Source organism: Lepisosteus oculatus, chromosome 23, assembly GCF_040954835.1.
Source record: "Lepisosteus oculatus isolate fLepOcu1 chromosome 23, fLepOcu1.hap2, whole genome shotgun sequence".
NCBI lineage: Eukaryota > Metazoa > Chordata > Actinopteri > Semionotiformes > Lepisosteidae > Lepisosteus > Lepisosteus oculatus.
This window is the reverse complement of record NC_090718.1, coordinates 3,182,192-3,209,815: the sequence shown is the minus strand read 5'-3', so window position 1 is coordinate 3,209,815 and position 27,624 is coordinate 3,182,192. Positions and strand designations below refer to the sequence as shown.

The 27,624-nt window shown below is 47.2% G+C and overlaps 2 protein-coding genes across 7 annotated transcripts; one reads left to right on the top strand and one right to left on the bottom strand.

Moving 5' to 3' along the window:
* Window positions 1-791: 791 nt before the first annotated feature.
* mlf2 (myeloid leukemia factor 2) lies at window positions 792-13,207 on the bottom strand. Of its 5 annotated transcripts, none has more exons than XM_015337923.2 (10): window positions 13,189-13,207; window positions 12,427-12,491; window positions 9,983-10,094; window positions 9,618-9,656; window positions 9,448-9,507; window positions 8,580-8,615; window positions 5,440-5,559; window positions 5,141-5,300; window positions 2,022-2,251; window positions 792-1,132 (listed from the first exon to the last, which is right to left on the bottom strand). In XM_015337923.2, the coding sequence occupies exons 2-9, from the start codon at window positions 12,468-12,470 to the stop codon at window positions 2,058-2,060; spliced, it is 765 nt and encodes a 254-aa protein (XP_015193409.1). In that variant the 5' UTR covers window positions 12,471-12,491; window positions 13,189-13,207; the 3' UTR covers window positions 792-1,132; window positions 2,022-2,057. The 5 variants fall into 5 exon arrangements, with proteins under 5 accessions (XP_015193409.1, XP_015193406.1, XP_015193408.1 ...); XM_015337920.2 differs by lacking the exon at window positions 13,189-13,207 and adding an exon at window positions 12,889-13,108; XM_015337922.2 differs by lacking the exon at window positions 13,189-13,207 and adding an exon at window positions 13,049-13,095.
* Window positions 13,208-16,505: 3,298 nt separating this feature from the next.
* On the top strand, window positions 16,506-27,320 carry cdc42l (cell division cycle 42, like). 2 transcript variants are annotated; one of them, XM_006642354.3, is made up of 7 exons: window positions 16,506-16,610; window positions 20,301-20,508; window positions 21,438-21,544; window positions 22,198-22,270; window positions 22,497-22,606; window positions 24,380-24,577; window positions 25,701-27,320. In XM_006642354.3, the coding sequence occupies exons 3-7, from the start codon at window positions 21,440-21,442 to the stop codon at window positions 25,788-25,790; spliced, it is 576 nt and encodes a 191-aa protein (XP_006642417.1). In that variant the 5' UTR covers window positions 16,506-16,610; window positions 20,301-20,508; window positions 21,438-21,439; the 3' UTR covers window positions 25,791-27,320. The 2 variants fall into 2 exon arrangements, with proteins under 2 accessions (XP_006642417.1, XP_015193412.1); XM_015337926.2 differs by lacking the exon at window positions 16,506-16,610 and adding an exon at window positions 19,177-19,373.
* The last annotated feature ends 304 nt before the right edge of the window (window positions 27,321-27,624 follow it).

Here is a 27,624-nt window from a genome sequence, read left to right as displayed (position 1 = left end):
CGCAAATCGGGGATTTAGACAAGTCTTCTCCCACTTAATCCCTGAATTCCTACCCCTGCCAGAAGCAGAACGGCTTCCACTCAAAACTGCGGGGAAATGTGGAGGAACCTCCATAGAGCTGGCCGCCCAGCAGGGGATCTGAGGAACAGGCTGAGCGAGTCGGTATTTCCTTCTAAACGTCCACCCACTGCTTTGGCAGCACTTAATAAATCCACCAGGAAAGCACAAACGGGGCGAGAGAGGAAACCGCACTCGGGACATTTGTAATTGGACGTGGCAAGGAAAGCAAGGGAGAAAGAAGACCAAGATCAAGGGTAGGAAAGGTGCTGCAGCCCCCACAAGCGGGACTGCAGACTTCACCAACAGAGCGTTCGAGCACCTCAGTCAGGCATCTGGGCCAGTAAAGCAGGGTCAACCAAACCGCAGTGCTGCGTGCCCCGCTGGGCACACGGGCTCTTTCAGTCTCCGCCGTCTGCTGCAGCCCTCGCCATGCCTCCGCTGTTTAATTCTCAGAGTTAAAGAGACATGCAACCAATCCTTAACTACCTTTCAATTGTTTCTGAAAACCTTCCCCCCCCTCTCTGTGCAAAAGCTTGCCTTCCAAAAAAAAAAAATAGCTGCAGCTGGTTGTCTTATTAAAATTTGTGAGCCCATTTCAAAGACACAGCTGATCCTCGGACAAAAGCCGATGCAGCAGTTTGAGAAAGTAACAGCTTAGGCTCTTGGTGGGGGTGGGGGGTGGGAGAACGTTTCAGTGAGCTTAAATAAAACAAACTCATTTTCTTCCAGTATTTAACAACGCCAATAATGATCTTTATTAAGGAATTAAACAGTTTGACAGCGTACATCTCAATCCACACTGAGAGACACTGTGCTGTTGCTTTATAGACAGAGACAGTGTGTGTGTAGGGTGTGCATGTTAATGAGTGTCAGTGTGTGCATTCGTGAGTCCGTCAGTCTGTTAACAGGCATGTCAGAGTGAGTTTACAGATGTGTAACAAATGTTTATGTTGTATGTGCGTGTATATATATATACACAGTGTTTATAGACAGTCTATTGTCTTCAGCATCTTCAATTCTTCACCTCTCTCACAGTATAATCATGATGTTATCCTCCACACTGTCATTCATCCTGTGAAAAGAAAGTTAGGGTCTGTATTAATTTATATCCGTCGCTGGTCTATATTAGCGCTTGTATTAATCCGTTAGGTGCATCTCTTCTATCTTTACTTGGGTCTTTATTTTGTCATTAGTGCGTCACTAGGGTCTTTATTCAGGCCTGTATTAATCCACTATAGGTCTGTCGAGTCTAGGTCTATAATACAATCAGCATTAATCCATTACCTTATTTTAGTTGACTAGTTTATTAGGGTCTTTGTTATTTTGTCTTGGGTATGTCCTAGTGTCTGTATTGATCTCCCTTATGTGCCTCTCTAAGGTAAGGAAGTACACTGCCCCCATCAAGAAAGAAAAACCTCATAATTCAAAGATAGCACACTCTCACATACTGTGATCACACGATACCAGAATTATCAGTATTGTCAGCAGGCACTCGTTCTTGTTTAAGGGTACAAGTTGATGTCCTCATGGTTCAAACGGTGTTCACACAAGGTACAAACTGTAATGTCATTAGGAATAAAACCCAGAGGAAAAGTACGTCCATGCACCTTCGGCAGTGCTACCCCTGGCCAGGAACACTACACCCACAGTTCTAGCCAAGCTCATCAGTAGCTTGTAGGTGCTGTTATTGCATGTAACAGGTTGCTCATACACTCAAATGATCTCATAATTACGAGGTATCAATAACTCAGGATTTTTTCCTACCTCAACGCCAAAAGTGTGTTCTTGTCCTAGATGGCAGCTTTGCACTTCTGTACTTAAGCACTGCGTAATGTTCTGTATGAAAGTGCTGTCAGGTGTGCGTTCTGGGTCTATAGAAGGCTTATACTGGGGCCTGTGCCTCACATGTTCCACCCATGGTGAGGGAGCCCTGGTGCCGCCCCTGATGTCAGGTCACTCACCACGGCTGGCTTCCCCGTCCTCGGCCGGTGCGATGGTCACCAGTCGTACCTCCGGGAGGGGGGGGGAGCGCGGGGGCTGCCGGAGGGGGAGCTCTGGGGGGCGGGCAGGGCCAGCTGGCCCCCCCGGCCCCCTCCGCTGCGCTCCCGCCCGTAGTCCAGCCCCCGCAGGGACGGGGGAGGGTACCGCGCCGTTTCCCGCCGCCACTCCTCGTCAAACGCGGCGGCCTCACCTGAGAAAGGGAGAGAGGGGGCGGTCAGTCAGCCGCCGGCTGGACTGCCCGGTCACTCACCACTGCACGGAGAAAGGAGGGATACACTCACTGACCAGCCTCCTGTAAGCCCTCCCTGAAGCTCTATGATCAGGGGCTCGAGCCCTGCTCCCACAGATTGTGCTAGTGTGCCCGCCCCGTCATCCCAGAAATATCACCACTAAACCGTTGCTAAAAAGCTGATCAACACAGCTTCTCCCGCATCGACTACTTTAACACTCTACTCGCTGGGGGTTCTAAATCCACATTGAACAAACTCCAGCATTTCCAAAACCCGACAGCCAGAATCCTGACCAGGTCTAGCGCAAGTGATCACATGACCCCTGTCCTGGAGTCCTTGCACTGGCTTCCCGTCAGGTTTTGGGATGACTTCAAAATCCACGTGCTCACCGGTAAGGCTCTGCATGGCTCAGCACCTGTCTGAGCTACTATCAGCCTACTCCCCGCATGGCAACCTCCGCTGTTCCGATTCTAGTCTCTCATCTGTCCCTCCAAGACCATCTACACTCCAGGACCGTTTCCAATTATGCCCCAAAGCTCTGGAGCTCTATCCCTAAGGATATCAGAGTCCCCCCCTTCCCTACACTCCTTCAAATGCCGGCTCAAAACATTCTTTAGAAGAGCCTTTACTGAACTGGTTCTGTTCTTTACCCCTCTGCTCCTGCTGTATTCAGTAACCCCCATTGTGCATATCTGGTGAAATCCCCCAACACTGAATCACCTGGAAGCAAGACATATGCAACAAGTTACATATTTGATATACCTTAGCAACTGGAACCTTAGAACTTAAATCTAAAGGACACAAGAACGCTACCACATTTACCTCGGCCAGCGTGCTGCCCAGCTGCAGTATAGAGCCAGCCCGGATCTGACTTGGACGCATCTCGGATTCTAAAAAGCAACGCTTTCGTTTGAAGTTACTAATTTTAGGAATGCCTTTTCCGAATAAGAAATGGGGGAGAACGTTTCTAGATGTAGCCCTTCAGGTAGTAACGTGGAGCACCGTCACCAACTCCACAATTAACGGTAACCTAACCCGTTGCTCATTTTAAAGGGTGAACCCTCATGTGCAACTTGTAAAGCCCGAGTTGATGACAACTTATTAAAAAGTAGAAGTTTGGAGGGCTTCAGAGGGCAGGCTAGGTCTAGCAGTCTCACAGAATTTGATTGGTTCCAATGCGTCATCAGATGGTTGCATCAGATGTGACTGGGTTTCCCCAAAGGACACAACACACAGGAACTGCTGGAGTGGGGCCAGTCTTAGAAGATATCACAGCAACGGCTTGCACAACAGTGAAGTAGCAGCAGCCAACAGGGAGTAATAGGTCACCATCTACTCTGGGTGAGGATACACGCGCATTTAAGAGGGATGTTAAGTGCTCATTAAGAGACAGCGGGGGAGCATCCACACCAACTGACAGAGCACAGGTGAAACAATTTACACTGGACTTTCAAAACCGAGAGGCACTTTACACAAAGGGTTGTGGGGGTGTGGAACAAGTAACCCAGCCATGCTGTTGAAGCCAATACCCCGACTTCTTTTAAGGAACAACTGGATGAGATTCTTAGATTATCTATTAAGGACCAAACAAGCTCGATAGGCCAAAAGGTTGCCTTATTTTGCAACTTCTTACACCCCAAGAAAAACTTTTAACCAAAAATTACAGAAGAAGGGGGGGGGGGGGAAACACCACGAAAGACAAGAGTAGGATGCTGCACCTGTGGCGAGACAAAGCGTAATAAAGACAATTACAGGCTGCGACTGAGCAGATGTCGCGCTGCAAAGCTGCAATTTAGACGGCTCCCACGAGGACACGCTTCAGCCTGAACAATGAAAATGAACCTCACCCTGCTGTTATTATTACTATCATTAAGCCAGAGGGGGCCCAGGGAGTACAAAAATAAAGCTCTCCTTGAGTCAGCGCCAGGGAAAGCAGGCCAGGGAGGTGGCTGACATACTGGTCCCGTCAAATCCTCAAGGAGCTCGGCCTGGAACAAAACTTTCTTGGCACCCCGAAAAGAAATCACCTTAACCTACCTTAATCACCTTAACCTACAGTAGGAAAGCCAAGGGGGCAGACAGAACCAGTTAACTAAAAGTCCTTTTAAAAAAAGGTTTTCAGTCTAGATTGGAATGAGATCAGGAAAGGGGACTCCGATATCTTCTGGGATAGAGGTCCATAACTTTGGGGCGCAGCAGCAGAAGACCAACAGAGTGAAGAAGGGGGTTGGGGGGGGGGGGGGGGGGGGGGGCAGGGACAGACAATTTGAAAGTTTAGAGAAGGTGACTCTCCGATATCCTTGGGGATAGAGTTTCCAGAGCTTTGGAGCATAACAGGAGAAAGCCACGTCACCCATAGCGTAGATGGGGCTTGGGGGAACACAAATCAGAATTTGAGGATCGAAGATTGCGAGGCGGGGAGTAAGACGACTTACTCAGGTACCGAGGTGCCAAGCCACGCACCTTTGTAAGTTAGCTTCAGGATTGCGAAAACTGACAAGAAGGCTGACAATAAGCCAGTGGCCAAGCAGGTCTGGGTGCGATTCAGTTTTTTTAGGAAGCATTTTTCCCCCCATACGCAGGGGTGTGGGAGTACCGAACGAGCTGCAGAGCCACATCGTTAAAGCCAATGCACCTCGGCTTCTTTCAAAAAAAGAGCTGGACAAGATGCCTGGATCAGCCAGCTACTAACTACCAAACGGGATAGATGGACCAAGAGGCCACGACTGATTCGGAACTTCTCCTGAACGGAAGTTCTTGATCAGTACCCTCTGCCCACCACACGGCTGCGCCTTGCCAGCTCACGGGTCCCAGACGGGCCACCTTTTCCCCCAGTCGGAGAGCCTTACTCTCTTCCAGGTTGATGAAGTCCTGCCTTTCCTCGCGGTCCCCCGTCTTGCGGTTCCGCGATCTCTCCATCACGTGGCCGCGGTCCCGGATGTGGTGGCCGATGGACATGCGCTCCAGCCCGCTCTCCGAGTCGCGGATCGTCTGGAGGGTCTCTCTGATCTGCGGGGACGGGAGAGGAAATCAACGTTCAAGACTCGCCTCCGCGCTCTCCGAATCGCCACATGATCTAAACCCCTTCTCTTTCCACCCAGCACGCTCTGGCCCCACCCCCGCCACCCTGCTCGCGGCGCTCTCTCACCCCTCCAGGGGCAGCCCTCATCTCGCTGGTCTGCTGGTACACCTTGGGCGCCCCGGATCCCGAGCTGGAGTAGGAGATGACTGTGGAGGAGGAATACATCTGGCTGCCCGACATTCGCTCCTGGAGGGAGAGAGAGAGAGAAAGCATTAATGCAAAAGGCTGGTCGGATTCAACTCTACGCCGAGAGAAAAGGGTTCCCGCAGAATTACAGCGTTCCCCACTCATTTTTTTACCAACAAAATGCCAAAACTTTCTTCTGCATAATTAACACCTCGCACATCCTGGGTCTTCATCTTTTTGGAGCCATTGCTTGTATTCATCCATCTGCTAACCAGGGGTCACTGAAAACACATTTACCCGGCCTTTGAACATGGGCGCTAGGCTAGCTTACGGCTCACTATAAAATTGCCCGCGAGAGGGTCTCGCATGACACTAGAAGGCGTCATGTCACCAACAGCAGTGCCACCGCCTCTCTTTAAGAGTTAGCTAACTTACGCACAAGGTTACATGACCCAGCCGGGATCATTTTGGATCAAATAAAAAAAAAAATCCATGACATTTCCCAAAACTTAACGGATATTTTAACAATTTCTCCAAACTTTTCCCAAGTCTGGAAAATGACATTTCATTTTCCATAACTTTTCCAGGATTTCCATGACCGTGGGAACCCTGCAGTTACCAAGAAATGGGAAGACCCCAAATTAACACCAGGCCAGCCCTAGCTTTTCGGGGGGGCCCCCCGCCAAGGAAAGATTTCGGAAAGGGGTCCCCTCCAGATCACGGTTTGTGCATCGGCTCCCACAACAACCTTATTTTAGAGCAATAAAAAAATGATATAAAGCAGGAAACGCTTACTAACCAGCTTAAAACGCAAAACTCAAACATTTGTATTAAAATTATATATTTTCACACTAAAAGCGATAAAGGGAGCATTAACAATAACAAGCAGGTTATTAGTTACTTCCAAATTAAATCTTAAAGAGTACTGCACTGAAACCTTTGTAGGAAAGAACTGCAGAAATATCCAATTTTAAAAAGTAAGAAAAAAAATCAGGTGTCATCAATAACAAGGCCGAGCAGATGGGAGTTTCAGAAAAAATGTTCTTTAAATCAATTTGCCTGCATTTTCAACCTGTTTTAACCCACTTGAGCTCTGAAAAGCTCCTCTGCTCCTGCTGCAGTCAGTGGGAGAGCAAAGGGCTAAGGGTTGAGTTCACAGTGCCCCCCCCATTTAATGAAATACAAGAGAAACCACAAGGAACACGGTGCATTTTAATGCCAAATACGTAGAACCTGCTGAACAGTTTTTCACACTGTTCATCTGTTTTCATGATCGGTGGCTAAGGATCTGCGCCTGTGGCTGGAAGGTTGCTGGTTTGTATCCAGCGGCCGGCAGAGGAATCCTACTCCGCTGGAGCCCTGAGCAAGGCCCTGAACCCCAGCTGCTCCAGGGGTGCCGTATAAATGGCTGCCCTGCGCTCTGACCCCCAGCTTCTCTCCCTGTCTGTGTCTCTCATGGAGAGCAAGCTGGGGTCTGTGAAAAGACAAATTCCTAATGCAAGAAACTGTATATGGCCAAGAAAATGATCTTATATTTTGTTTGGCAGCGCCCATCTTCAGCCAGATGACTTTTAGCCAAGTGGCATGTGTACAATTGCGGGGAATGTGAATCTGTTCATGTCTAGTACAAACACTTCAAATAGCCTAAATACCTGGCTTGAAAATATATCTACCGTTCACTAGTTACGTGGGTCTGACAGACTTAAAACCAAATGAAATACAAATTACGACATTATAAGATCACTTTATTGGCCATGTACAATTTCTTGCATTAGGAATTTGTCTTTTCGCAGACCCCAGCTTGCTCTCCATGAGACACACAGACAGGGAGAGAAGCTTGGGGTCAGAGCGCAGGGTCAGTCATTTATACGGCACCCCTGGAGCAGCTGGGGTTCAGGGCCTTGCCCAGGGGCCCAACGGAGTGGGATTCCTCTGCCGGCCTCGGGATTTGAACCGGCAACCTTCCAGCCACAGGCGCAGATCCTGAGCCATAGAGCCACCACTCCCCAGACTTATGCACTATTACAATGACTTGATTAGCATACTTCCGTTTTAAAATCCAATATCTTCTCTTTTCTGTGCTCCAGAAACATTACATCCTTGATTATGATTGGTCATTATTTTGACTGGGCTCCCATTAGGATGACCCACAGTAACAGCAGAAAGAGGCATTTGTTTCTCACATTCGAATATGCCAGTTACAAATGTTGCGTTGCACACTGAGGGGGTACCCTGGTGGCCTCGGGGCCCTAGGCCAGTAGCCAAGTTCACTAATGGCCAGGGCCAAACCTGCAGGAACACTACTGCCCCCCCCAGACTAGAAAGAGTCATTACACTCGCCACCTGGGGGCGATACTGAGTTTTTACAAAAACAAAAGCTACAATCCTAGCCATTACCTCCAGGTGGCGACAGAAGAATTTAAGGCCCATTTCTTCCCTAAATCCGTTGCACCATTTTATACCTTCAGTAGTCTCAAACCCCAGCCCCTTGGGTGCACAAATACACAAGCAATAATTGAACATAGCAGAACACATACACACATCTACCAGAGTTACACAATGCATTTTTGCCTGTAGCTCTGCAATATAAAAGGACACCTCTTTAGACCATAGATCTTAGCCAGCAGCTATATCACATGCAACTCAACTGGCAGCCCCACTGGAGCTCAGCAGTGTGAGTCTGGCCAGTACCTGGATGGGAGACCTCCTGGGAAAAACTAAGGTCACTGCTGGAAGAGGTGTAAGTGGGACCAGTAGGGGGCACTCACCCTGTGGTCTGTGTGGGTCCTAATGCCCCAGTATAGTGACGGAGACACTTTCAGATGAGACATAAAACCGAGATCATGACTCTGTGGTCATTAAAAATCCTAGGGCATTTCTCAAAAAAAGAGTAGGCGTGTGAACCCTGGCCAAATTTCCCCCTGGCCTTTACCAATCATGGCCTCCTAATAATCCCCATCTATGAACCGGCTTCATCCCTCTGTTCTCCGCCCCACTGAGAGCTGGTGTGTGGTGCGAGTACTGGCACATCATCCAGGTGGGGCTGCACACTGGTGGTGATGGAGGGGATCCCCCATTACCTGTGAAGCACTTTGAGTGGAGTGTCCAGAAAAGCACTAAAGAAGTGTAAGGAATTATAGAGAAAGGGAAAGAGAAACCTACTTAGACAAGGAACACAAACATCACATCATCAATAGCTGTGTCTAAGCCAAAAATGTGGTGACAAGACTATTATTTAAAATGCACTCCCTGCTCATTTTGAAATTGACCCAGCACTTCAGCCCTATAGCCTATTCTACACTAGAAGCTTTTTTTGACACATCCATCTGTGCCCATTATGGTCAATGCTGAAATGTATTCTGGAAGAGAGAGTAGCAAAAGTCAAGGTGTCCTGCTCCCCTCTAAAAAACAAAAACTGCGAACTTTCATTTAAAACCCCACGGACGATCACTTGATGAGACCGTAGACCACAGGTGATGACCCATGGTCTCGGACCATGATCATTTTGAGTTCAATCTTTTCAAAGAGGATCATCATCACTGTGGCTGAGGGGGGGGGAGAAGTACAAAGAGCTACGCACTCTCGCAATTCTCCATACAAGGACATCATAAAACACACATGGTCAGGAATGACACTTCCTCTCAGTTCCTCTTTATACCAAGGAACAGTATGCACCATTTAAAAAGTAAATAAGAGGCTAATCTCCTTTGGTTTCACTAGGGTAATGCTCATCAAATGCCTAAAAATTTACAAATTGGTAACTTGGCAGAGCATACCATGAGGTAATGGCTGCAACTTTGAAACCAGCTTTAGAGAACTACATTTCCCAACGTGTACTACAATTCCCATGATCCTTCACTGGCATTGTCCACCATAGCACTCACTAAAAGCAGACCTGTAACGCACCAATGCAGACATGAATTTCAGAGAGAAGCTGAATTTTCTCACCATATTCTCCATCATGCCACTCATCATCCCAAACATATCCATGAAGCCACCTCCTGCTCCCTGAGTGGGAAAGGGAGAAGATAAATTATTATTCTAGTCAAAGATAAACATTAACACTTAAAAAAAAAAAAAAAACATGATACCAAAACCCCAAAAAACCCAACACTTACCATTCCCATCATGCCAAAGGGGGAGAGAGCACCTGCAGCCTGAGACAAGAAAAAAAAATACAATGACTGACTGGACACTCCAGTACATGAACACTGCACTGAGAGAGAGGGGTTCATACAGACACACTGACTGGACACTCCAGTACATGAACACTGCACTGAGAGAGAGGGGTTAATACAGACACACTGACTGGACACTCCAGTACATGAACACTGCACTGAGAGAGAGAGAGAGGGGGGTTAATACAGACACACTGACTGGACACTCCAGTACATGAACACTGCACTGAGAGAGAGGGGTTCATACAGACACACTGACTGGACACTCCAGTACATTAACACTGCACCGAGATAGGGGACAGCACCTGTATTTGCGGAGTCCTGCTGGGCTGTATTTGAGGGCTCAGAGGAAATGGGTCAAATCCAAACGACCCAAACAGACTCCGCATGTGCTGCCGGTGAGCTGTGAAAGGATCCCTAGAGGAATTTAAACAAAAAAAAAATGAAATGGGTCAAACAAGCCGAGATGACAAAATGCATCCTAAATGGAACATTCGAGACAGTCCATCACAGAACCACCGGGTGCCTTCGACATGCTACACATGCTATTTCTGCCGTTTCTCCGGCAGATCTACTCAGGATGACTGTTCTTCAAGCAAGTGAGCTCTGCTAGAGCAGGACATACCGTTTACAGCTCCTGCCTACAACCTCTGCCAGGCTTACTCCTCAAAGCATTTGGGAGCAGTGACTTCCAGACTGTTCAGGCTCGAGCAGAAGCCACCCTGGTCACCTTCCTGAGGCCTCAGGCCCTTCATGAGCCATAATGGCACACGACAAAGTCAACATTGGGTACGCTCTCCCAGTGCGCTAACATATCCCCCCCCCCCAGTGTTGACACACAGACCCACTGAATCTCTGGGAGGCAACACCACTCCTGCTGTACAGATGCAGCCCTGCTGGCTCAGGCTGCACAGGTGCGGTCGTCTCTGAACTCAGGTCAGCCACACGCAAGACCTCCACCTTTTCTTCAAGCGGTGCCGCTGTAGTCTCACCACTACAGTGACTCGCATTGTCATTCCGTCAATCTCTTTCACCTTCATTTTTGCCTTAATTGGAAAATCACTGAAGAAAGATACAAGATGTGAAAAGGGGGTGAACCGATTTCTTTCCGCACAAAGACCTCTTGTAACACAAGACATCCCATGCTTAGGCGCCCTTGAGTTATGGCAGGGATGGGAGTTAATCGAGATGAAATTCCAAGTGCAAGATAAAGACCCCCTAACTAAGGAAAGATAAAACGTCTTGAAAAGGTCTTGGGAATGTCCAAACACAGGTGCCCAGCCCCATTACCATGGTAACAATTGCGTCCGAAGCAGCTGAAATTTGCTATATAAACTGGACATTTTGTACATATATTTTAAACTATACTTTGGTTTTATTGTTCCTTGGATGCAATAAACTCAGTTACTTAAACGTCATCACGGGTTCCAGAACTTATTTGTCTGTTACTACATCACCAACACTAAACACATGTTTTTCCCCCATCATACAGGACTCGATGATATTTTATACTATGGTACAGTACTCACTATTCAAAATCTGAATAACCTTAATTGGCTAATGAGGAAGAAGGAGATGCACGCTTAACACTTCAAGCCACTCTTTAATGTCTGTAGGGAATCTGGCCTGAAAAGATTGAGCTCACAGGAGCACAAATCCATCTCTAGATGTACAAAGAAAGAGAAAAATTGATAGAGAAATGCAAAACTGCATCATATTCCCAAGTCAGTAATTTAAAAAAAGCTATAGAGTAAAATAGTACAGCCTTGTAAAATAAAAGCCCTGGGATGCTTCAGAGAGTCTGGTTATAATTCAAGCTAATTAATCTTAAAGTCCCTACATCTCAACAAAGCCTAGAGCCAATCACACTGTCATCAGCGTTACTGAATGAACAATGATAACTCCAATAAAAACTGATCAATCTCAAAAGGCAGACAGCGTTCATTCTGGCACAGGGCAAAATAGTACAGCCTGGAAAGCCTCAGACTGCTCTATTAATGTCAATGCAAGTCAGATTATGGTATAAATTCATAACAAATCCAACACACTGTAAAGTCAGGCCAGTACAGCCTGCAGTCACAGATGTCAGTGCAAGCGAGGTGCCCAGTTATGATTTGAGATGACTAACCAAACTCAGTAAATCACACTTCAGGCTCTGTCAATGCGAGTCTGGTAATCTCAGGTGATAACTAAATTGGGCTCACGGTATCATCAGTCCAGCACAGCATCGAGTGAACAAGTGTACTCTCAGTGTCAACAGGCATAAGGGTATGAATTCAGGTAACTAATCAAACTTAGTGAAGACAGTCCAGTCAGTCACGTCCATGTCAATGAAAGTCACTTAACTGATCAAGTCCAGTCATCGGGGCTCAGCGTTTGTCTGATAACGTTATTAACCACCCACTGTTGTATTAGAAACATAGTGATCCAAACGTGCAATTGACTTGAACAACGATGGAATTATACGTCTAAAAGTAGAACCAACTACAGCGGGCGGAGGTCAGTAAAGAAAAAAAAACACGTCTTTTTAGGTCCATACCTATAGGCATGGCATGGTTAAAATTTAAAAACCGCTGTGTAGACGAGAACCATTCGATACAACAGGCCAGCAGCCACAGAACAGAAACGAAACAAACCGGCTTTGATCAAGTCCGCTGGAAAAAAAAAAAAGAAGACCAACAACGAACGATTTCATAACAGGAGCAACTACGGTTATACAACCAGAATACGACAGTTGACATATACTCACATCACAAAAGGGTTTTCGTCCACATCGCTCAAATACCGGAACATCTTTTTGTGTCGTGTCGAGCGCTGTGAAGATAAATTACACTGGGGTCTCCCACCAGGGATAAGCCTGCAAGCCCGTTTCTATACCGTATTTATATAAAAAAAAATGGTAGCTCAATGGACGCTATCTAAGTCGATACATACGGCTGTTTTGAATCACAAACCGAAATATTTCGCTGTTTTGCACAAAGGAACCGATTCCGAAACCCCTCTTTGTGCTTTAACTGCCGGTTGCATGCACTGAACGCTTCTGTTAGATACGGATATCTGTGTGTATATATATATAATCCTGATGGGAAGTGGCTTTAAATTTTTCGTCGCGTCTGGTGAAAATCCCACAAGCAAAACAACATTCTCGTCGGCGGAAGTGGACTTCACAAAAGAAATCTTCCTCCGTCTCCGGGAACGAGCTACACTACACCTTATTGCACCTGCTCCCCTGGCGATTCGCACGGTCAGCCTTCCCTAAAACGACACCTCCAGTCCCCCTGTTATTGAAAACGACGCCCGGCGTCCCAAGCAAGTCTGTCCCCCCCCCTAAAAAACGGGGATTTAAACCCGACACAACACAAACCGAGGACCTGTTTCGCTAACCCGAAAATACCGGACGTGACGTCTGGCTGACCGGGTTGACAAAAACTGACTACAGCAATGCCGGAGGGAGGAAGGGGGGGTTAAATACACTGGGGTGGAGCGCATCATTTTTTGGGGTTTTGCTTGCCTCTTGCTGCTCCTGGCCGCACTCGAGAGGTCTGCGGGAGGGTATATGTGTCGATGTCTGGGGGTGGGGGGGGAGTTTTGTCTGGGAGAATCGTTTTCTTTAATTACTAAATTGATGGCAGCTCCAGGCCTCAACTCAGCTGGGCCGAATGAAAGGGGGGCGTCTGACGTCACTGCGGCGCACCAATAGTCGCGATCAATATGGTCACAGCTGCTCAAGAAAACTTCGGAGACCGACCGTTTTGCATTCTTTGCAGCTAGCTTTTTGGTTTGTTTGGGTTTTTTTTTTCAGGACCCTATTAATTAGCTTTATAAAGCTGTAAGAGAACCGTCACTAAACCAAATGTTAATGTTCTCCCGGAGGTTACGTCGGTTTTCCTTTCGGTCTGTGAAATTAGCAGGTCACGTCAGGAATGATTGTACCTTGGGGATTTGTTGAATGTCTAAATGATTTCTTTTTGCTCGTTTGTCAATTTCTATTGAGTGGGGGCGTTGTAATTGATCTTTATATATATATATAATATTGCACTGTAGTGTTTCCTGGCGTGAAGGGCGCAACGTGACAGTAATCCGGTGTTGTGTTGTTGATTGCACGTCACGCACGCACGCACGCACGTCTTTGAAATGTTGATGGAGAACGATAACTGGAATACACCCAAAAAGGCTTTGTCTAAGCAGATCCAGAGCTGGGGTTCCCAAATCTAGGGACCCTAGGATCTGGGGGCCACCACACACCTGCTGGGTTTTCTTTCAGGAGCACTCCGTTAAATAATTGACCTTTTAATACACCTGATACTAAATTTAAATTTAATTTGAACCCCTTGCTTCCAGCTCCTACACGTCTAGGGGGGTTGCCTTTTAACTGGAGGGTTTCTTAAGTCACACAAAAGTTGGAGATCTTAAGCATACATGTAAAAATCTTGCAAAGGTTCCAACCAAATGATGTGTTGCGTGTCTTTGGACTGTGGGAGGAAACCCACCAAGTCCCCTGGAATCGAACCCAGGGCCCTAGTCGTATGAGGCAGCAGTTCTAACCCCTACAACACAGTGCCACCCCAGGTTGAGAGCTTTTGGTTTTAGAAAGATGAAACATTTAGGACTTAACAGTCTGTGCAGGAACTAAGTTTAGAGCAGTATGCTAACCTGTGACTGACACAAAGCTGGAATCTGCTCTGACTGCATAGCCACCTAGACCCCCACTAGTCATAGTGTAGACTCTTAACTTCCATTTCTCTGTCCTGAACTACCTCTTCTATTTCAGCTTCTTGTTTCAGATCCCAAAAGCAGTCCCTTCGAGTGACTAGGTTTATATCAAGTGAGCTCAGAGTTTCCACTGATCAGGATAAAAATCATTCAATTTCCTACTGTATAATGAATCGTGAAAGTTTTCGAGGACTTGTGCCCAACTCATTCTGATGAAGGATTATTTCTGTAACTGAACTGAGATGTAGTTGGGTTTTTTTACAACTCACTGATACTGATGTTCCATGTCGTTTAAATCAAACAGCTATACATCTAACTGGATTGCGGCCGCCAGCCCCAACTGTGTGGAAAATATGCACTATACATGGGTTAAAGTAGCCATGAACCGAATGGTTAATCAAATGCAAGCCTTGTTTCTGGCTAATTCTTTGTGCTCTGCTTCCTTCTTGCCCCGCTATAAATGAGCTGTGTAAATTTATAAATCACATTCAAACTTGAAAGGAATAAAGTCTAGTGGCTGAATTAAAGAACAACCACCATCTGAATAGCGGCAGAACTTGTTAGCACTTTTGACATAACAAAACCAATCATAGTATTAGTCTTGGTAGCAGATCCAGCTCCGTAATGAGATGAATACCTTCCGTTCAGATTTATATTCATCAAACCCAGACCTGCCAGTTAAATGGTTGCCATTGGTCTGCCGCTGAAGTGGACGAAAAGGAATGTTTGGCTTTTGCCAAGCTGAAAGTATCGATCAGTTACCTAAGCGAGTGAATACGACCTTGCCAGTTACCTGTAAGAAGTGAAAAATATGTGGGTATGTTTTTTAGTCTTTTTTTCATTATTTTGCACTTGTCCCTCTTTTACACTTCCTGTTCATCTTATGTTCAGTCTTTACCTAATGTACCAAGACCTCTTGAAAGGTTCCTACCAATACATCAGCTGTTTGTTAGGGTTTAAAGTGGAAAGGGACACAGTACAAATGCCAAGGAGCATTTCTTAAATTGGGGAGTCAGGGTGAGATGTGAGGGTGATCCCATCAATCAACTGCATTGATCGTCATCTGCCGACGAGCATCATGTTAATAATTGGAAATGATCATTCGTTCAGTAATGTTAAATTACTCCAGGCAGCTCGCTTCTTTATTTGGACAGTAAGGTTGTGTCACAATGGAGTAATTTAATAGCAATGCGTATCAAGTTAGCAGCGTTTCCGCTCAGTTCCTCTAACTAGTGCCAAGTTCTCTGCTGCGTCAAATCCGTGCCTGTCCGAACTGGCCATTTTAACGCCGCCTCTCCAAAAGTACCCAATTTCTGTGTTTCAGAATCAAGATTATTATTTTTTTATTTGCCATACAACAAGCATATTGGAATGCTTACTCGTTCAGTGGGACCCAGTAACAGGAGAGAGAGAGAAAAAAATAGGCACAAATGACAAACAGACATTGACAATAAATTCAGACAACAGACGTTATAATACAGCCAAGACAGAACATAGCACAAACAGTGCAGTTCCTTAAAGTGCAGGTGCTAATATGTGTGGCTGCTAATTTGAGCTGTTTATGATGCGGACTGCTTGGGGGAAGAAACTGTTTTTGAATCTAGTTGTCAGTGTTCTGATATTGCGATACCTCCTACCGGAACCCAGGGGTGAAAACAGATCGTGGCCAGGGTGAATTGGGTCCCGGAGTATAGTTCGAGCCCGGTTGTGGCACTGGTCGAGATATATCCGGTTGATGGAGGGTAGCTCAGTCCCAGTGATTTTCTGCGCGGACCTTACAACCCTCTGTGTGGCTTTTCTGTCCTGTACTGTGGCTCGACCATACCACAACGTAATACCTCCGGTCAGGAGACTCTCAATCGTATTACGGTACAAAATCGGTGAGTGTTGTCTTGCTCAGCCCCCACTTCCTTAAACAATCAAGCATCCTTATGGGGAGTTACCTTACTAAGCAATAACGCTTTTAGTATGGAAAAGGTTAAAAACCAGTCGGAGGAGAATTACTGGTACGGCTGTGTGCGTGAGGGTGGCTCTCGGTATTTAGGGGAGACCCGAGCGCCTCCACAGGCACACACGCACGGGTAGGGGCGGGGCGAGGCCGGGGAGTGCGGAGCGCGGAGCGCGGAGCTCGGAGCGATCGCCATGGGAACGCCCTCTCGTGGCGCGTCGACTTCGAGAACCCGGATGTGACCAACGCCTAATATTGGAGCAGGAAAGCGGGTGAGTTTGGGGGGACATTTTTGATGTATTTATCTATATATTAAAAAAAAAAAAAAGAACAACAAACTTTCATCTAAGGAGATATGAAGAGCTGCATTTGACAAGCCGCGTTCACCTGGGTAGAAAGTCACCGGTCTTAATTTCGGCCGCGATTGTTATATTCGCCAGTGCTGGGATACCTTTCAGTTGCAGGACTGGTTGGTATCGAAAGGCTGCTAAAAGTTTGACGTTCAGTGATTCAGCGCTCGATGATGTCGTTCGAGTTTATAACGTGCACAGTTAGCATTGGGTTTGAGCGTGCAACGACTGTAGGGTAACCGCGGCGCCTGCATCGTCTAATTCTGAACCAAACCTGTGATAATGGCATCTCAGCTCGGCTAACACGTTAACACGGGCTGTTAACTCGGTTCGGACTCTGATCCATCTTAAAAACTCAACCGAGATTTTAACTGCAGTGAGTAGGACGTTTTGCTTGACGGTACTGGTGTTTTTAGCAGTAACTCCACTTTCACTACTGTTGTCGCTGGAGGTCTGAAGTTAGGGGAAGTGCTGGTACATCTCGACCTGGGAGTGGGCCGAGTTGAAATGTCTCTTTCTCCACTTGTGGTGGTGGTTTTTCTTTTTTAGTATTGACTCTTATTCTTGAGACATTTCTTGCTCCGTATTTCCGCACTGCCGGCGCATTGGGCCGGGCCGGGGCGCGCGCGCGCGCGCCTGCGCGCTCCCCCTCCTCGCGGAAGTGGTCACTCGAGAAGTTGGGTTGTGACGGCAACCGGCAGGGGCGCGAGCGCGACCTCGGCTTGGTTCCGCCCGCAGGGCCAGAGAGCAGCCGGAACCGGCCTGCGGCGGCGACCGCGACCCCAGCGGCTCTGTGAGGGGCCAGGCCGGGCTGGTCCTACCGGCGGTGCAGTCACTAGCCTCCATAGTGACGGGGACCCCGCGCTACGGGTTCCTGCCTGCGCGGCAGAGGACATGAGAAGGCTTACAAACAGGACACTATCCGACCTGTCTAGCCCGTTTTGTCCTTGGTAACGACTGGATATGAGCCTTTCGCCCAGTCCAGACTTGAAGCGGAGCCAGGATATTGGCTTCCGCAGCTTGGCTCTGTTCCCTGCTCCCGCATCCCTTGTGTGTGGAAAGAAAGCGCCTCCCCTCCCCCTGTTCCCTCTTTTAAATGCATTTCCACGGAGTTTCCCCTTTCACTTCGGCATTTTGAACAAGTCCGCTTTGACGACATCGTCGATTCCCCGTGAAGATACTCCATAATTAAGCCGTGCACGCACTCATTTTAGACTTTATTTTGCACATTTAGAATAATTTGGCTAGAGGTGATGGTGATGTAGCGTCTGTCTGAGCTCAGCCTATGACCCAGCCCGTAGGACTGCCCCCGCTGGTGGACGTGCAGGTTGATTGCACCGAGCCTCGGAGGTGTCCAGATTATAGATTTGGCAGGTCTATTGAGGTTGATCGGGCTCTGATGGCAACAGGACGTCATTCTGCCCTCCCAGGCCGGTTCCTGCTGGAGACGATCAGCTCAGTTCCAACAGGACGGCTGGAGGGTTTTTGTCGTAGTGTGTGGCTGTCTATGGGTGAGGAGGTGTGAGGCTAAAGCACGGTGCTCTTCTTGCCCAGAACTGGTGTATAAAATTGCCAATTTGAAGCGTGCCGAAAGTGATTGGGCCATCCTGTGCTGGAGAAAAACGCGATCCGGTTATTTTCCGCTTATATTTATCTTAATAAAACTGCCATTGTCGCGGCTCACCGACGTCTGGAAACAAACGCAGTACCCGATGGCTTGATTTTTTTTTTCGATGACCCCTCTCGATTTGCGTTTTAAAAGTCCTCTCCTGCTTTTGAAGTGGCGTGGTGGCAGTGATTATCCTCCTGGGACAGCCTGGTTCTTGTGGAGCCGTGTCGGTTTCTGTTTTCCGTGGTTGAGCCCCGATAATAAGTCTGGCTGGTCCAGTGTGGGTGATCAGCTCAGCCCAGTCCATCACTGGAGTACAGCTCTCCTCTCTCGCGGACATTTTGCTTGGTAGTGGTTAACGAACTGATCCCAGGGTCTCATCCAGAGTATCGGCTTCAACAACATGGCTGGGTAGCTTGTTCCACACCCCCACCACCCTTTGTGTAAAGTAGTGCCTCCTGTCTTGGATTGGAATGCTCTTCTATTTAGTTGCGCAGCTTTCCAGTCGGGAGTTCTAAAGAGCCATGTGCCGGATCAGAACTGTCCGGTCCTGGTTCAGGAGAGCTGATGTGTCTGCTGTTTTTCTAAGGTTCTTTATAAAGTAGCAACACCTGAAGAGCTGGGGGGGAAAAAAAAGATTTAAAAAAATTGGTCAGATTGAGCCAATAGTTTAGCCTGATAAGTAGTTAGTAGCTAATTGATTCAAAGATCTCATCCCAGTTTTTCTTGAAAGAAATCAACAAAATGGCTGGGCAGCATGTTCCATACTCCTGCATCCTTTTGTGTAAAGAAGTGCCTCCCGTTCTTAGTTTCATATGCACTTTTATGTTTTACCCACCAAGTTTGACATCTCTGATTCTTTTTAAGATTCATCCGTTCAGATGACGGCTCCAGTACTACTCGGGAGAGAGTGGTGCATGTAGATATACTTCCCCATGGCTCCTTTACCTGCAGAGCCATTTGCTGTTTGGTGTCTTTACCTTCACAGTGCTTGACCAGAGACATACTGCCTATTGGAAGAGAGCTCACCAAAGTTGTTACTAGCCTGAAAGGTCACAGGAATCATAATTTTGCTAGTAAGTTGTATCACCCTGCAACTCACAACTGGCAACCCACTGGAGCTCAGCAGGTATGAGCCTGGTCAGTACCTGGATGGGAGACCTCCTGGGAAAAACTAAGGTTGCTGCTGGAAGAGGTGTTAGTGGGACCAGTACGGGGTGCTCACCCTGCGGTCTGTGTGGCTCCTAATGCCCCAGTACAGTGATGGGGACACTATACTGTAAAAAGGCGCCGTCCTTCAGATGAGACATAAAACTGAGGTTTTGACTCCTTGTGGTCATTAAAAATCCCAGGGTGTTTCTCCAAAAGAGTAGGGGTGTTACCCTGGTGTCCTGGCCATATTTTCAATTGGTCTTTACCAGTCATGGCCTCCTAATAATCCTCATCTCTGAAGTGGCTTCATCACTCTGCTCTCCTCCCCACTGAGAGCTGGTGTGTGGGGAGAGTACTGGAGCATCACCCAGGTGGGGCTGCACACTGGTACCTGACCTGTAAAGTGCTTTGAGTGGAGTGTCCAACAAAGCTCTGTGTAAGTGTGAGGATATTAGTAAGAGCAGAGAGCACTGTATGAGTTGCCCACAGTCTTACCCCCATAGTGCACTTCCTATTCTTTGCCACTTGGGGGATCCACCTTGGCTTACACTGGGGATGTCCAGGTTATAAAGTTCAGTCATCTTTCCAGCACGGAAGTGCAGCCCCCATCTGAGTGACACGCAGAATCATCAGATCACATGAACCTGCCCTCTGCCTGGTTACCATATTACTGTGCCTTTAAAGGCTCATTCATTTTAGATGACTGACTGCTTCTCCTTTTTAAAGAAGTTAATGTGGGCCGTGTGTCCATGTTATTAGTTAGCAGAATGCACTGTGGTCACACTTTACATAGCGTCTAAAAATAAACCTTTTCTTTTAAATATTAATTTTTTCCTTTCTGTTTCTCTCAGGCCATAACAGTGTTCAACGAGGACATCATTCCAGACTGCATAGTCCCCAATCCTGTGTCCAAATTTCACTGCTGCTGCTGAGTCTCTGTAGTGCCACATAGTGTACCGAAGACTGAAGTGCACTCAGGGCAAGAGAGAATAGTTAAGGATTTACGTTTTATTTATTTGTGGGGAAAAAAAGACGTAGCGTCAAGACTTTGTATAGCGGGTATGTATCGCGCTGTTGTTTATCATGTTGACTTGATTTACTTTTCTGCGATTGCTTTTTTTGCTTTATCTTCTTTAATTTGTTACTGACCTTCCTAGTTCCCTTTTAAGACCAGTGATCAGTACAGAAAGTTGCACCGGATTCTCTTGTAAAAACGTTGTGAACAGGATTTGAAGGGAAACTGCACTGCTATTTTTACATTTTGGGGTAAGAAGAAGCAGCGTTGAAAAGTGCATTTCAAACCACAATTATATTAAAATGTATACAGTCATTTGTAACAATTTCCAGGTCTGCGCAGCGCCATGTTCTGTGATTCGCAATGAGACAATACGTCCAGTGATGTGTTGCGACCCTATGACATTGTAAACAAGCAGACTTGTGGATACATCTCTTTTAACCCAATAGAAATATTGCCCTTGATTTTGAGACGGTTTTGCCGCCAGATGCTACTTGTTAACTCTGCGTGCAGATCACGTTGGAAGGTTTCTCCAGTGAAATGTCTGCTGCCCAACCTGTACCTATTCGCTCGTCCATCACAGTACATCAGTCATTACAGGGACTAGTGAGCAGGAAGGGCTGCTTCACGTCACACTTCTTGCAAACTCTCGCTCTCGCCCTTAGCGAGACCAGAGGCTTGCGACAACAACGGTGACTTGCAGTACTTTCACAAGGTTCACGATTTGGCGCTTAATTCGCAATTTGTCAAATGTTTCTATAACGTCAGTGAATTATTTGGTTATTTAATAACTGGTCTGAGAACCTGGGAGTGCAGTTCCCCTTTAAGAGAGATCTTACCAGATCCCTGTATAAAAATCCTGTGAGCAGTCCTTACTGAGACTGCAGCACTAGTTTCCATTTCATTCCGTGTCTCACTCATCTCTCTGGTGTGCTGTATTTCAGTAACCCCTCCCCTTGCCACTTCCCTTTAGGAATGCAGACGATAAAGTGTGTCGTCGTCGGTGATGGGGCCGTGGGGAAGACCTGCCTGTTGATCTCCTACACCACAAACAAATTCCCTTCGGAGTATGTTCCTACGGTGAGAGAGCACCCCCTGCTGGGCTGGGGAAAACACTGCAGTGCTGTGACAGGACCACACATCAGACAGACCGGAAGAGAGAAAGTGATAGTACCGCACAGCGCACACGGGAGAGGGGAGAGGCAACTGGATACCTTGTATCTCAGACAGCTGTCTGCATCTGGACATGGAGAAATAAATACATGAGCATACAGAGTTGCTGAAAGACATATGCAAAGAAATATGTGCAGGCTAACTCATTTTGTTAGATGGGACTTTCCGCACAGCAGAAAAACAGCCTTTCCATTCTTTTGCTAGTATCAGCAGACTCTGCTAGCCTCCCAGAAAGTCATGAGTTTTGAACGTGTTCGTCAGCTCACTCCAAAGTTAACACTTGCTGTTCACTTCTGTGCAAGACGTGGCATGGGGCAGTCAGAGTCAGATCTGTTACTGTATAGCAGATCCGGAGTCAGTAGTATAGACACACAAGCACTGTAAATACCCCACTCGCAGTTCAGTAGTTGTTCACTGACTGCTCTTGAACAGCTTTCCTGTGCTGTGCTGTCCAGTTGGTCAGTCAGAGTTAATGTGCAGTAGTGTCTAGTCAGTGTGAATGGGCAATGGTGTCCAGGCGGTTAGTGTCTTTGTATTAATCTCCACGCTCTCTCTCCCAGGTGTTTGACAACTATGCAGTAACAGTGATGATCGGTGGAGAGCCATACACACTGGGGCTGTTTGACACTGCAGGTAAGACCACAGGCTGTCTGAGACTCTACGTCTGTGTCACTGCTACTGACTGCGTTAGTGTGTTTGCTTGTCTGGTTTTGTGGGGGGTTTCTGGTCAGCTGTTTCTGACTGTCTGCAAGTATCAGTGCTTTGATTGCCTGTGTTTCATTTCGGAATCTGAATTTGTCCTCTGGAATGTGTGCAGGATGCAGCTGACAGTGCGCTGTCCTCTTTCTCCCTCTCGCAGGTCAGGAGGACTACGACAGACTCCGTCCCCTCAGTTACCCCCAGACTGACGTCTTCCTAGTGTGTTTCTCCGTCGTCTCGCCCTCTTCCTTCGAGAATGTCCGGGAGAAGGTGAGCCCTCCTCCTCTCTCCCCCCATCCTTGTCTCGCTGGCGGCCAGTTTTCCCTGCTCCTTATCCTGATAACTTTTTCCCACTTCCCCTTAAAAGACAGTCAGGAGTCCGTCTCGGAAGTTAAAAAGGAGTTTTGATTTCATGCGCATGGGAGTGAGACACACAGAGATGCTCGGTGTATTTTTCTCAAAGTCATTAAACTAGAACAGTCCTTGAATATTTTTCTGTCATCTATCATGCTTCCCTGTGCTGCTCAGATAGACTGTTCCTAATTCCCTATTTGCTGAGGATAACTTCTTTTAACACAATTGGTTGCTAGGGTCTGCAGCACGCATTCTTATATAACAGTATAGGATTACATAGTAGCCCTTGTGTTCCGCATTCTTCCCATCCAGTTCAAACCAGTTCTAAATGTCCACCTTATAATAAAATATTGCAGCTTCGGCAGGAAAAGTGTGTACAAAGTTCACGGAGACCCTCTTAACACTTCTGTTTGCACTGATCTTCCCCAGCGGTTTCTGTCTTGGTGGGGCTCGCTGTCCCTCATCAGTCGCTCTGCCTCCCTGCACGCTCTGCTAATGAGCTTTTCAGTTCCGTGTGCCTGTTTGCCCTTTGACCTTTTGGAAGCCCGTTTTTTTTTTCCCAGCACAAGGAGAGATTTTGCTCGACCTTGATCTCCTCCTGCCCTGGTTGGGCGTTTAGTGGAATAAGACGTTATCAGTCCATCATCCATCTTATCCTCTGGGGTGCTCAGGGGTCAAAGGGTAGCTTTGAGTAAAGACATTTTTTGGGGGCTCTTTACTGTGTCTGGGAGGATGTCAGCCGCAGAGATACATTGGGAGGTGGTTTGCAGAGCTCGGCATCAGGTTCGTCAGCGTTTTAATGTCCCACACAACTTCAGGAAAGTGCAGCGGAGTTACGAAGAATTCTAAGACAAGGGGGTTGAGTGAGTGTGTAAGAAGTGTGGAGCCTATAGTTTGATTTTCAGGTTATTATTAAAACACAATTTGCAAGTGTATAGTTCTTGTTTTTACATCTGTGATCCAATTTAAAAGGCAGAAACCCCTCGCCTCTGCTTTGCCAACTTGATTCAGTTAATGTCGTTGCCCTCAGGGGACGGATTTAGCCTCGCAGCTGACTGTCGGTCTCTATCCCCCCCACAAGATCCACCCAGTACCCCAGCATCCTCGTGTTCAACGCGCTCTCCTATCCCTGGCCAAGATCGTAAGACAATCTAGAAACAGAGGCTGTTCAGCCTAATAAGCCCGTTTTGTAGGTAGTAGTTAATTGATTTAATCTAAGAAAAGATCTTTTTATTGGCCATATATAATTTCTTACATTAGGAATTTGTCTTTTCACAGACCCCAGCTTGCTCTCCATGAGACACACAGACAGGGAGAGAAGTTGGGGGTCAGAGCATAGGGTCAGCCATTTATACGGCGTTCTGGAGCAGCTGGGGTGAAGGGCCTTGCTCAGGGGCCTAACAGAGTAGGAATCCTCTGCCGGCCGCAGGATTTGAACTGGCAACCTTCCAGCCACAGGCGCAGATTCTTAGCCACAGTGCCACCACACCACCCTCTAGCTGTCAATTGAATGAAACTTAGGTATTGGGTTCAACATCATGTCTGGGTCACTTGATCCACGCTCCCACATCCCTTTACATCTCTTTGTATAAACAAGAGCCTTGTTTCCCCCTGTGCCCTCTGGTTGGTGTTTCATTGTTCCTAATTATTTCCCTACCCCCCCTTGTGCCCTATCCCCCTCGCTTTCAGTGGGTTCCAGAGATCTCTCACCACTGTCCCAGGACTCCCTTCCTGCTGGTGGGGACACAAGTTGACCTGAGGGACGACCCCAACACTGTGGACAAGCTGGCCAAGAACAAACAGCGCCCCCTATCACCGGAGAGCGGAGAGAAACTAGCCCGAGACCTAAGAGCTGTCAAATATGTGGAGTGTTCAGCCCTCACTCAGGTACTGTACCCATACAGGTGTAGTTGTGTAGAGGATTTTGTAGGGTGCTAAAGCGGCACTCTAATATTCCCGTCAGCGTTTATTGATTGGAAAGCAACTTACAGTCACATCCAGTCCAAATGCCAGCAGCCATATCACCCTGCAACTCTCAGCTGGCAGCCCCACTGAAGCTCAGCAGGTGTGAGCCTGGTCAGTACCTGGATGGGAGACTCCTGGGAAAAACTAAGGTTGCTGCTGGAAGAGGTGTTAGTAGGGCCAGCAGGGGGCGCTCATCCTGCGGTCCATGTGGGTCCTAATGCCCCAGTATAGTGACGGGGTCACAGGCGCTGTCCTTCGGATGAGACGTAAAACCGAGGTCCTGACTCTCTGTGATCATTAAAAATCCCAGGGTGCTTCTCGAAAAGAGTAGGGGTGTAACCCCGGCGTCCTGGCCACATTTCCTATTGGCCCTTACCAATCATGGCCTCCTAATAATCCCCCTCTATGAATTGGCTTCATTACTCTGCTCTCCTCCCCACTGAGAGCTGATGTGTGGTGAGCGTTCTGGCGCACTATGGCTGCCGTCGCATCATCCAGGTAGATGCTGCACATTGGTGATGGTGGAGGGGAGTCCCCATTACCTGTAAAGTGCTTTGAGTGGAGTGTCCAGAAAAGCGCTATATAAGTGTAAGCAATTATTATTATTATTATTATTATTATTATTATTAAATGCAAAGGGTGCCTATGACAGGATCACAACGTGCTTGGACATTGCTCAGGGCTGCGGAGTTTCAGAGCTGCTTGATGGACTGGAAGTCGGGAAATGAGGATCAGTCGTGGGCGTCTGGGTTCAGTTATATCCTAACAGAGGGTGGTGGGCAAGCTTTAAAAAAAGGATAATTTCCATAAAGATCTGATCTCTCAGTACCAAAGTGTTCCTCGCGGCGATGTAGATAATCTGAGATCAGATGCCTGACATTTTTATGTTCCCTAAATGGCAAATTTGGTTGAAGACTAGACACTTGTCATCCTTCGGCATGTAGGGACGTGCAGATCTTTGCGGCAGGCGTGTAGGTTCCGTCTTGACGTTGATACGGTTTTACTGGGGGTGACTGACTTGCCTTCCCTTCCGGTTGTTTTCCAGAGAGGCCTGAAGAACGTGTTTGACGAGGCTATCCTGGCTGCGCTGGAGCCCCCCGAGACCAAACCCAAGAAACGCTGCTCGCTTCTATAGAGGGTGTCAGGTTGGGAGTGGGGTGGGGGTTAAGTGTTGGGACAGAGAGGGAGGGCTCCGATGCGGAGAGGGAACGAAAAGGGTGGGAGGGTGCCGGGGATGGGGGGGTGGGGTGGGCTGATAGGTTAACAGACTGCTGTACCCGGGGGAATGTTGTGATTAATACAATACTAACAGACTCCCCATTGCTGCGGGGATATTTCTTGTTCGGCTGACGCACAGACACACGCACTGTCTGGCTGACGGGGGCGTGGGAGGAAATCCTCTGCTAGAGAGATGGGGGTTAACAAACTGCAAGCGCATCCATCAAGTGCCTTAGCGAAAGAGAAGGCGGCAGGGGAGCAGGATCAGTCCTTTTCCATGTCGGACCTGGAGCGCGCGCGCGCTCTCTCTCTCTCTCGCTCCTCGTCCCTCTTATCTTCATTGCCACCAGCGCGGCGACGTCCCTCGCTGCATCACCTTCTCCTTCTGCCGCCCCACCTTCTCACTCTCCCTCTTGCGACAGCGGGCCACCCTGCCTGGGCTCTCCCGAGCCGGTCTCCCTTCTTTGCCCCGGCCCTCTCCGCCCCGGCCCTCTCCCCGCCCTTCCCGGTCCCAGCCTGGATTCGGCTTTGGCAAAGCATTGACCCCCTACAGGCCAGAGCGCGCAGCACTGCGGCGGGCAGTAAATAGCGAAAAGATCACCCCCACGATTTTGCGTCTTGGGGGCTGCTGTGGGATATTTCTAGCCCAAGGTAAACTGTCTGTGACATCCAGGGAGCTCTGGTCTCGTTCCCAGGAAGGTGGACTGTTATCGCTTGAGTGAGCTACGCTCTCATTGTCAGCTATTGTCAGCTTATAGTATGTATTCTGGCCCCCATACATCCACGTGACTTTAACATCCATAGGTCTGAAAACTCTTGCATTTATCGAGGATGATCTTATCCTCCATGCACCACAAGAACAAATTGTTCTCCACACCTTTATTTAAAAAAAACATAGTATACAAGACTGCAGGACTGCTTACTTCAGATGGATTCTGAGCTGCTGTGTAACAGACAGTTTACGTTTGGGACGAAAAGTACATTTTCGCGGGTATTAGAGCCTTTTTGATGGTTGCTAAGGATTTGAGGACAAACTGTACAACATGGTGGATGGCACTGCCAGTAGGAGACAAGGGGTGATTTGAGACATCGCCTTAATTTCTTTTTGCAATGCTGCCACCAAGTGTTGACTATTGGGACTGCAGGTATTTTTTTCATAATTTGCTACCCTCTAGTGCTGAAATGAGAGAACTGAATATTTTGTTATGTTGTATTAATATATAAATATTTTCTTTTACCTTTTGGGGGGTTTTGTGGCTGTTGATTTGAACTTGAGTTTTTTTTTGTTGTTGCTGTTTTACTGTGTGTTTGTATAACTTTCTGGTTGAGAGTTATTAAGAAAGGAGTAACATTAATATAACAATGACAATGATAATGATAGTTTCATATTTCATTTCCTGGGTGATTGTAATCAAGGATATTTTTAATAAAAAATGGATTAACTGACCTTCCAGGCTCTTATCTATTTTATTTCTAGAATTTAAATAGAAAGTTAAAAATAATCTACAAACCTAGTTAAAATCAGTACAATTTTGAAAACCAGCGTCATCAATATTATCAGGACTCAGAAACCTTCCATGTTGGTTTAGAAAGGTAAATGCAATTTACAACATTTTCATGGGATATTTGTTTGTGGTATTGGTATAACATGACTGTAAAAATACTCAAAAGCATTTGAAATGCACTTTGTTTGCAGTATTCACTTCTGATCATTTTAATGTCAAGGAATCAGTTTAATGTTTTTTAGGTTT

Coding starts and splice junctions, on each gene's coding strand:
- cdc42l (XM_006642354.3), top strand. CDS start 21,440: ATGCAGACGATAAAGTGTGTCGTCGTCGGTGATGGGGCCGTGGGGAAG. Junction 22,271..22,496: donor GGGGCTGTTTGACACTGCAG/GTAAGACCACAG, acceptor TCCCTCTCGCAG/GTCAGGAGGACTACGACAGA. Junction 22,607..24,379: donor TCGAGAATGTCCGGGAGAAG/GTGAGCCCTCCT, acceptor CCTCGCTTTCAG/TGGGTTCCAGAGATCTCTCA.
- mlf2 (XM_015337923.2), bottom strand. CDS start 12,470: ATGTTCCGGTATTTGAGCGATGTGGACGAAAACCCTTTTGTGAT. Junction 9,657..9,982: donor GCAGGACTCCGCAAATACAG/GTGCTGTCCCCT, acceptor TTCTTGTCTCAG/GCTGCAGGTGCTCTCTCCCC. Junction 2,252..5,140: donor CTTCATCAACCTGGAAGAGA/GTAAGGCTCTCC, acceptor TCCCTTTCTCAG/GTGAGGCCGCCGCGTTTGAC.